The sequence below is a fragment of the Silene latifolia genome, chromosome 4 (assembly GCF_048544455.1).
Source record: "Silene latifolia isolate original U9 population chromosome 4, ASM4854445v1, whole genome shotgun sequence".
Taxonomy (NCBI): Eukaryota; Viridiplantae; Streptophyta; class Magnoliopsida; order Caryophyllales; family Caryophyllaceae; genus Silene; species Silene latifolia.
In genome coordinates, this window is record NC_133529.1 from 109,514,792 (window position 1) to 109,524,230 (window position 9,439).

The 9,439-nt window shown below is 41.3% G+C and overlaps 1 protein-coding gene across 1 annotated transcript; it reads right to left on the minus strand.

Moving 5' to 3' along the window:
- Nucleotides 1–3,319: 3,319 nt before the first annotated feature.
- LOC141653796 (protein IQ-DOMAIN 22-like) lies at nt 3,320–9,439 on the minus strand. Its single transcript, XM_074461649.1, has 4 exons — nt 8,920–9,439; nt 4,838–5,038; nt 4,337–4,417; nt 3,320–4,263 (listed from the first exon to the last, which is right to left on the minus strand). Exons 1-4 carry the CDS (start codon nt 9,304–9,306, stop codon nt 3,520–3,522), a joined length of 1,413 nt encoding a protein of 470 aa, XP_074317750.1. The 5' UTR covers nt 9,307–9,439; the 3' UTR covers nt 3,320–3,519.

Here is a 9,439-nt window from a genome sequence, read left to right on the forward strand (position 1 = left end):
TAACTTGTGCTTTGCTTAGTTAACAAAACTTTTCAGTAGCTTGTGCTTTGCTTAGTTGCTGGCCTAAGTTTAGTTTAATCTCCTTGTGCATTGCTTAGGGGACTGAATTAGTCTTAGGATTCACTGCTCTTAGAATTCTCTGTGCTTTGCTTGAGGATTTTTAAGTTCAGGGTTTTATCTTCCTATTTCGTGTACAATCCTGTCAAAATATATCAACCCCTGGGTTGGCATATCAGGCACGCTCTCAGAAGCAGGTTCAGCAGCAGAGACAGGCCCGCCAGCAGAGTCGTTCTCAAGAGCCAGATTATCACCAGTGTTGGTTCCCCCCTGAACTTCTTCCTCCTTTGCAGCAGAAAACCCATCATCCTCCTCCAGAGCATCAATCTCGAAGTCAGAAAGAACTCCCAGATCGATCTTTTCAGGGAAGGAGTCAGCGAACAGCCTTTCCTCCTCCTCCAGGTCCCAGGATACATGCTTCCCTTCTTTGAACTCCTTGATGCAGGCAATCTTTATCTCCCAGGAGGAGCATGCAGCAGCATCAGTCAGGGCCTTGGAGAGGTTGGCCTTCTTTTCCTTTAGGATCCTGTTCTCAGCGGTCAGGGAGTTATTAGCCTCCAGAACCTGAGCAAGCTGCTCCTCGGATTCCTTCAAACTGTGACGGACCGAACCAATTTCTCCTCTGAGTGCAGCCTTCTCCTTCCTCTCTGCGTCCAGATGACCAAGGAGCTCCCTCTTCTCCGTCTGAAGGAGGCACACATCTTCTCCCTGATGAGGAGAGATATCTGCAGTGACTGATGGGCAAAAAGAGAAGGGAGAAGTCGTCAAAAAAAAAAGAGAAGAAAAAGAAAGAGGGCAATTATCAAGTAAAGGAAGCTCCACCTCGAAAGCGTGCTCGGCCTCCATATCAGCCATCTCCTTCAGAGGCCTCCTCTCCAGCGAAGAGCGAGGACCAGGGAGCATCAGACGCTCCAGATAGGGCCAGTGCCCGAGGGCTCTGGAACGTCCAAATCCCTCAGGGAGTTTCAGTGTCATCTCGGCAGGAGTAACATTGGGAATCGCAGGGCTGGGAGTCTCCTTATTTTCAGGTGGCAAAGATGCCAGAGGAGTGATTTCAACAGGGATGGAGTCAGAAGAAGTAGCCGGCCTCTTCGAACATGCAGCCTCAGCCTCGGAGGGAGGATCAGCCCTCCTCTTGGAAGCAGGCTTAGGGGCAACGCCAGCTGCTCTCTTCTTCCTTTGAGCGAGTATCATCTGAAGGGTAACCTTGGGTCTAGCAGATTGTGGAAACAGGAAAACAAGAGTTGCAGACGTCAGGAACCAGGACACACCATGAACCCAAAGTAAAAGGAGGAAAACATACCAGACATGATGATTTCCTCTTCCTCTTCCCCGTCAACAGAAAGTGTCCCACTGGATGAAGAACCAAGTAAGCGGTAGAAAGATCTTTGATCAGGGGGCAGGCCGAAGAGCTTGATCAGCGAGGCAGTCTCGTCAGGTGAGGGGATAAGGCGGTTCAAACCTGCACAAAGAAGCAAGTAAGGAAAGTAAGCGAACAAAGGTAAGCAACGAAGCAAAAACGACAAGTACCTGCAGTAGATCTCCATTCAGAAAACACATAATCAACTGGAGAGGGGAGAGAGTTAATCTCCACAAAAATAAAACGGCGGAACCAGTCAGCATCGTTGGGTTTAGGAGGAAAGACTATGCAATGCTCCTCATTTTCCCGGACACGCAGGGTCACTTGACCATGCCCCAGGGATCTCACCGTGAAAAGGTGACCCAAATCCCCAAGAGTAATTCCAGAATCATGCAAGTCATTCATGACGCAAAGAGGAATCAGAGTGCGCCAAGCATAAGGGGCAATCTGGCACACGGCAAGGTTATTGAAACGGAGGAAATCTTGAATTAACTTTGGGAAAGGAAATCTTAAACCCAAAGAGAAGGGGTAGTAATACAGGCAAGTCCAATCGGGTCTTCGAAAATCGGCTCTTTGACCCGGCAAAGGGACATGTATCACCACATCATCCGAGAAACCGAACCACTCCCTGATAAGGGCAAGGTCGGTCGCTTCAAATTCAGAATCACAAGAGTGCGTTGGAGTAAGGATGGAGGTAGAGGGAAAAAGGTTATTTGGATCGGGATTAGAACCCGAGGCAGGAAAACTAGAGGATCGAGTGCTTTTCCGAACCATTGCAAGAAAAAGGGAAGAAAAACGAAAGGGATACCTGAGAAAGGGAACGGCTTGAGAAGGGAAGAGTGAGGAGAAATAAATTTTTAGGAGTTGGAAAGTAAGGAAGGTGAAGGAAATTAGGGGATTAAAAAGAGAAGTTACGGGAAGTGGGAAAGGTGGACAGGCAGTTGAAGAGAGTAAATGGGGCACGACAGTTGAGGAGTCAGGAAATCACAAAAGGCGTGCACAATCATATCAGCAAATTTTGACGGCTCTAGGATGACAAATTCCCGCCCAAGTACACTTGCACAGGAATTTGGGGGCAATTGTTAGGGGAAAAATTTACAATTTTTCTGGGACGACACGTGGCAAGCTTCGATAGGTGAAGGTCAAGTTGAAAGGATGGGTGACGTGGCAAGAGCATGACCATAAGATTGAAAGCAAGGGAATATGCGCAGGAATAAAGAGAAACACAAGAACAAAAAAGGGAAACAGAGACAAACAGGAGAGAAAGTCAATGCTCTTGAATATCCTCTTGATTTGAGGAGCCGTTACCGCTGACCAGGGAGAAAAATCCGGAGGAGCCTGCTGGAAGAAACCCTAGGAAAGCAGCTATAAAAAGGAAAAAGATATACTAAAACGGATATACATAGCTAGTTGAAAAAACGCCATTGTATCACCTCACCTGCCAAATTACTCCGTTTATAGTGCAATTATTGGTGGGATACCGACTCCCCCGCGGTTGTTCCCACAACGGGTTTTCCGCGTCACCAAAATTTCAGCGTGTCATTTTTCTCTTTCGTCGTCTTTATTCATTTTCTCGCACGTAAATTTCTTATTTCATTAGTAGCAGGAAACGATCACTTTGACCCGTCAGACTAACATCTACTAGGTAATTTTTTACCAAAACAGGAGGAATAGATAAACCCCGAGATTTACCGCGAGTAAAGTCCCACATAAGTTCACGAAAATCAAAAACAACCAGACAAATAAAACAAGGTGACCTTATTTAGATGAGTTTTGAGCGGGAAAGAAGTGTATCCTAGCTAAAAATGCTATACCTTTTTATCTTGTTTTTTCAATGTGTTTCTTCGATTTATTCAATATTTTCTTCTGTTTTCCCCTAGTCACACCAACTTTCATACTCAGTTTCGGACATCCTTCCAACATCGAGTAACATTAACTTAAGCAACATAGAGAGAACGAAGCATTATAGCTTACGCTACATGTTTTGATCACAAGTGCACAATCCTAGTCTCCTAGATCATGCTTAATTAGTGAAAACACACAAGTAATTAGCTCGAATACATAGGTTAGACTAATCAGTAGAATCATTCAAAGCATCGTCTCTAGTTCAAATACCCACTGTAGTAAACTACTGTACTATCCCTAACAGGCATCCCAAGCCTATCCAGTCGACCCGAACCAGGGTATGCTTTGCTAGTGAAACTGGCTTGCATCATCGACATCCTTGGCTCGTTTGACCGAGGGTGGTGCTCACCTAAGCCATGAACTGAATACCTCTTAGTTGACCTCGTTGGTCTCTCATAATGAGGTCTTTGCTTAGGGGCACTGAGAGACCTCGCCTTTGCCCTTGATGACTCCGTGTAGGCCATATAGCTAGGGCAGTCTGAGTACCCACTAAGGAAGCTTCTAGAACCATCTAGAGAGGTAGCTGAGTTGAATTGTGGGCTGTTTTCGGCTGTACAGTAGGGCCCGTCATCAGTCTCTTCAGCAAACTTGAGAGGGTTTAGTGATTGGACTACTTCACATGAACCCGATGGGCTGGGAACCGTATGGTGAGCCGTTGAGTCCTTTGAGGTAGTGTAACTGTGGGTAGGTTGGTCTGAGGTTAGAAGTCCAGAATGAGGAGACTCAAAGAGAGGTCTTCTTCTGAGGTTCCGGGGTCTCCCTGTGTCTATCTCGAGTATTCTGTCTGCTCGATCTTCGTCCGTCTTGCATGTTCTAGTAGAGGAGGTGACTAATGGGTCGGATGTCAGATCATCCATTCTAGGGTCCGACCATGATGAGCCGAAGTTGGATTTATCTTGGTGGATAGTATTTGTCCGGCTACTTGATCTCGAACCGTTTCTCTGATGCAAGGAAATCAAATCAGTAAGACACTATCTTTATAAGCCAGTATGGAAGGGAGGAAATAAGTTGTACCTTGATCTTTGGTGATTGTTCCTGCTTTGTACTTCTACCGCAAACAGATTGCTGCTCTAATTGTTCTGGCGTTAGCGGCCCCTGAATTTTTAATTAATCAGTGAACTGTAAAAGGATGACAAAATATCATCCGACGGATATTCCCATATGGGTTGCGACAGATATGCCCGTCACAAATGAGAATTTGTGTTAGATATCAGCCTGTGTTGGGTGCTTCGTTGCTTTTAACCGAGTTTGAATAAAAACATTACATGAAAGCGAACTAGGTAAGTGATAAAACGATGGCCTGTGAAGTCGATCTTTACATGAAGAAAGTCTGTCAAACCAAGTGGGGTTTTTTGCGCTTCAACAAGTCAACAACCACTCTCCACTTTGCTACTTACTACTGCACTTACTGCTAGTGCTAATTGTATTATTGAGTTCCCATTTTAATATCCGAAAGATATTGAAAACCTAATCCATACAGACATTAATAAATTGGTATATGATAATAATGCTTACAGGTTGGTGAAGTTGGCCAGACTTGCTGCTCGACTGGGGTGACTCGGGAATGTAGGCTCGCACTGACCTTGCTCGAGCCTGAGCTCGCAGCATGGCTTGCATACATCGCATAGTTTCAGCTGTTTTTCTCCTCATAATGTGACCCCTTACTAGAGCCTGTAGCTTAACCAGTCCTTTCAATGCTCGCAGTGCCCTCCTTGCCTGTGAAACAAAATAGATGATTGCTTTTAGTATTTCCTAATGCTTATATTATTCACCAAAAATATGATTTCTTAGTATTCGAGTGTCGGACCCGGCTATTTATGAAAAATTGTCAAGTTTTTTTGGTCTAAAATGGCTATTTTATGAAATATTGTGAAATTTTTGGTCTAAAATGAAGTGTCTTGAGTGTCAGTGTCATACCAGTGTCCAAGGATCCAGTGTTTGACACGGGTACGTGAGCTCATTTGAAGTGTCGAAGTAACATAGGTGTAATGTATTAACATTGTGAAGAAAATATTTGCAGCAAGTCTAAGGCCTCGTTTGACAAGACATTTCAAGTATTTTATTTGACCTACTTATTCACTATTAATTTTCACCTACATTTTCTGATTTCAGTTAGCTTTTCAATTATAGTTATCTTTTCAAGTTTCAACTACTTTTACAGTTAGTTTTACCAAACGAAGACTAAGCATAATTAAAATCGTAAAGAATAAAAGGTACTCCCTCCTATTCTAAATAACTGTCCCATTTGCCATTTTCGTCTATTCACATAACTATCCCATTTGCCATATTTGGACATGGTTTTTTACTTTCCTACCCTTAGCTATTTTCTTTATTTACCACCTCAACCACCCATAACCCATCATATTCAATACTTTTCATTATTTAACTCATATATTCTTACCCCTATACAATAATTTTCATTATTTTAACTATATTCCTTAATTTTCGTGCCATTGTCCAAATGGGACACTTATTCGGAATAGGAGGGAGTAATTGAGATATAAGAAGAACAGTAAATCTCCCTTGTGACGAGTATATCCGTCACAAGCTTGTTACGGGTCAAATATCATCCAAATAGTTAGATAAGACAAAATTAAAGTGTCTAGGGAGTCACAAATAATTTGTCGTTGTCTACCAATGTAGAATTTATTTGACGAGTTACAAACTTGTAACGGATATTGTCCATTGAAATTGAGAATTTGGGTATGAAGAAAGAGTTAGAAGAAGCAAACAAGGAGCCAAAAGGACTGAAAAGAGGGGAAAAGTTGAAAGTAATAGAAGATAGAGACATATCGCCGGCCTGATGGGAACTCTGCAGTAGAGAAAAGTAAAGGCACGGGGTTCTGACTTCTGACCACTAGATTCTCTTATTAACCAAAGCAAACCCTCACACATCTTATTGTCCAACTCTAGTTTTTCTAGACTTGTCTTACTAACCCTTCACTAACCCTTCACTTAAAAGGACTCGTAATATATGTGAGGAGTATTTTATTAAAATAGGAGTAAAAAAAGTTATGCGGGGGGAGCGATAAAACATAGGAAATAAGTTTCGAAGATTAGTGGACCAACAATCCAACATCCATAGTTCAATAAGAACCATCACTAATAGAGCATAAAGAAACAATAGTAAACATGCAAAGGGCAATAACATTTTACAAATATGATTATAAATTACCGCAAAACACTGTGTATGATTTCTAAGATGTTACGTTAATCCGCGTCTAGCAAAACACAGTTAATCACACAAAAAAAGTTTTCATGGGTCCACAAGTTTAGGAAGTGCAAGCTAGAAGAAGGCAGTAGAGCAAAGTAAAGTGAGCTACAGATACGGACTAATCAATGCATTTGTTCTGTACTTGCTTTGAAAGTAACAACCATGTGCTTGGATTTACCAAATCCCACTCTATTCGTGTCATCAACGCTACTTATAGAGTTATAGCTGCTAAATAAAGTATTCAGGCTTGGAAAAATTTACTCGTGTGCCATCAATTTATCACAAACACACTTTAAGATAGGGGCATAGGGCTGTCAATTATATGAGCCCTCGGAATTGGCTTGGTCAAAACTCTATTTGTGCTCGGTCAAAATGAGCTTGAGCTCGAGCCGAACTTGGCTAAATACGAGTCAAGCCCGAGCTCAACAAGGCTTGGCTCGAAAGCTCGTTTGGCCTCGTTTATAACTTTTTTAGTATTTTATAATTTAGTTGTTTTTCAAAAATATTTATATTTAATTAGATTTAAAAGGTGAAAAAGTGAAAATATATAATGACAAAACGAGCTCGATTCGAAATCGAGCCCCGAGCTCTCGAGTTTTTCCCGAGCCCGAACTCGAGCTAAAAAATTCGAGTCGAGCCCGAGCCCACTCAGCACGTTTGAACCCCTAATTTAAGACAGGTCAAATTATTAAGATTTTTTTCAAGTCCTACACGGCCACGGCTACTCCTACTATTAAGTTCGGTTCTTTTGGTTCATTCCAGTTCTTTCAATTTTATTTAGTTTAATTCAGATTAAGTCCGAATTCTCTCCATTATTTTTTGGTTAATGTCATCTCAGTGATCTTACCCATTAAACCTTTTTTTTCTAATTAAATTACGGATTAATCCAGAATTATATCTACACCATTAAGGCCCTGTTCTTTTGGACTTAAAGTCACTTAATTTAAGTTAACTTCAGATCCTATAAGTTCAGTTCAGTTCAGATCCTATAAGTTTAGTTCAGTTCCTATAAGTTCAGTTAAGTTCAGATCCTATAAGTTCGGTTAAGTTCAGATCCTATAAGTTGATTTGATTGATTCGAGATCTTATAAGTTGATTCGATTCGAATCCTATAAGTTTCAGTCCAAACGAAAAGGGCCTAAAAAAGTAATGAACTTCCAAAAAGATCCTTATTCCACCCATTCATACTTGAATTTGCCCCCAAAAACTAAGGGGCCGTTTGGTTCAAAAGGTCGGAATGGATTGGAATGGAATGAGATACCATGATGGGATGGATTTAGAACCCCATACCTATTATTTATTGTTTGGTTCAATCTAAAATTATATAGAGGGGGAATGGAGTTAGAAACCTGAGTGGGAAGGTGGGTATGAGATTCCAAGGGGTTGGGGTGGAATTAGAATCCATCAGGATTCTAACTCCATTCCAAAATACTCCAACCAAACACTAGAATCACTCAAATCCATTCCATTCCATTCCAACACCCCCAACCAAACACCCCCTAAGAGAATACTGAAATTGTGACAAGGTGTGTCCACAATATATATTTATAAAGCCACCCATTTTGAACGAATGAGTTCACACTCCACAGTCCACGCTCCACGCACTTACTATTCTAGAGATTATTTATTATTTTCCCATATGGTTATGACTTATGAGGGGTCATAAAGATGGTTATAATTCCATAAAGGTAATAATAATGCAATCGGGCAATGAATCATATATTGATTATCATTCTATATTTCTACCCCGTATCACAATCATTTATGATTATGATTATGATTTATAACTCGAAAAAAAAAAACATTAATAACATTGATAAGCGAATAAAATAGGGTAGTAATAAATCAAAGCACATGGCAATGTTTAAGCAAAAGAGGTGTAATGTAAAGTATAGAGTGGGGGTTCAAAAAAAAAAAAAAAAAAAAAAAAAAAAACAAAGTATAGAGTGGGGGTGGGGGTGGGAGTGGGAGTTGATAGGGAAAAGAGGATGTTTTGCAAACGAAATGTCAATGTCTCCCTTTGCATAATTCAATGGACCAAAGAGTATACGACATCACACTCGACATTTCACTCCACCCCCCACCTCCCAAACAAACAAACAAACAAACTACATACCACCAAATTTTCTATTTTTTTATAGTATTAATCTTCCATTATTCCCCTCTATTCTCCCACTTTTCCTACTACTAAATACTAATATATCATAACTATACTCTCTTTATTAATTTTATATGTGAGGTAGTTTAATCAAAGTTAAACAAATGAGATTTGAACAGTTTGCGATTTGCCGGATATTTAGATGATATCAAAATTCACAACCTTTCAATTCAAAGCAAGCAAGCAAGAAAGAAAGAAAGAAAGAAAGAAAGAAAGAAAACTAACCAAATAACCACGGAAGCGAGACTGGATTAGGACGGCGGCAGAAATATGTCTCTCCCCAGTAGAAAAGCCAGTGTGAGTGAGTCTGACAACAGCGGCGGCGGCATGTGCGGCGGCTACGGCTGCTTCTGCGACAGCGGCTGTGGCTGCGGCAACGGCAATAGCGTGTCTGTTGGCTTCTTCTTGGGAGTGGTGGTACTCAATGGGAACAGCATCGTAACTATGTGCACCAAGCCGAGTAGTAGAGGAGTTGGAGGATGATTTATCTCGGTATGACTTGACGAAGCTCCATCTGCGTTTATCTTTACCTGCTTTTGGGTTTGGGTTTGGGTTTCGGTCGGATTTTTTTAGGCCCAGGAGATTGCGGAACCACCTGGATGCTTTGCCCATTTGGCGGGCATTTGTTAGGGAGAAGTAGATGATAGAGAAAGGAGTAAGTGAGTGTTTTAAATATGGAGGGAGAAGATAAAAGAGTAGATAAATATTAGGACCATTTTATTATCATGACTTGTACTTTAATTTC

What these genes read in the sequence shown, in the direction of transcription:
- LOC141653796 (XM_074461649.1), bottom strand. Translation starts at nt 9,306, where the DNA reads ATGGGCAAAGCATCCAGGTGGTTCCGCAATCTCCTGGGCCTAAAAAAA. An exon ending in CTCGCTTCCGTGGTTATTTG is followed by an intron (nt 5,039 to 8,919) that starts GTTAGTTTTCTT and finishes TTTGTTTCACAG; the next exon opens with GCAAGGAGGGCACTGCGAGC. An exon ending in CTGGCCAACTTCACCAACCT is followed by an intron (nt 4,418 to 4,837) that starts GTAAGCATTATT and finishes TTAAAAATTCAG; the next exon opens with GGGCCGCTAACGCCAGAACA.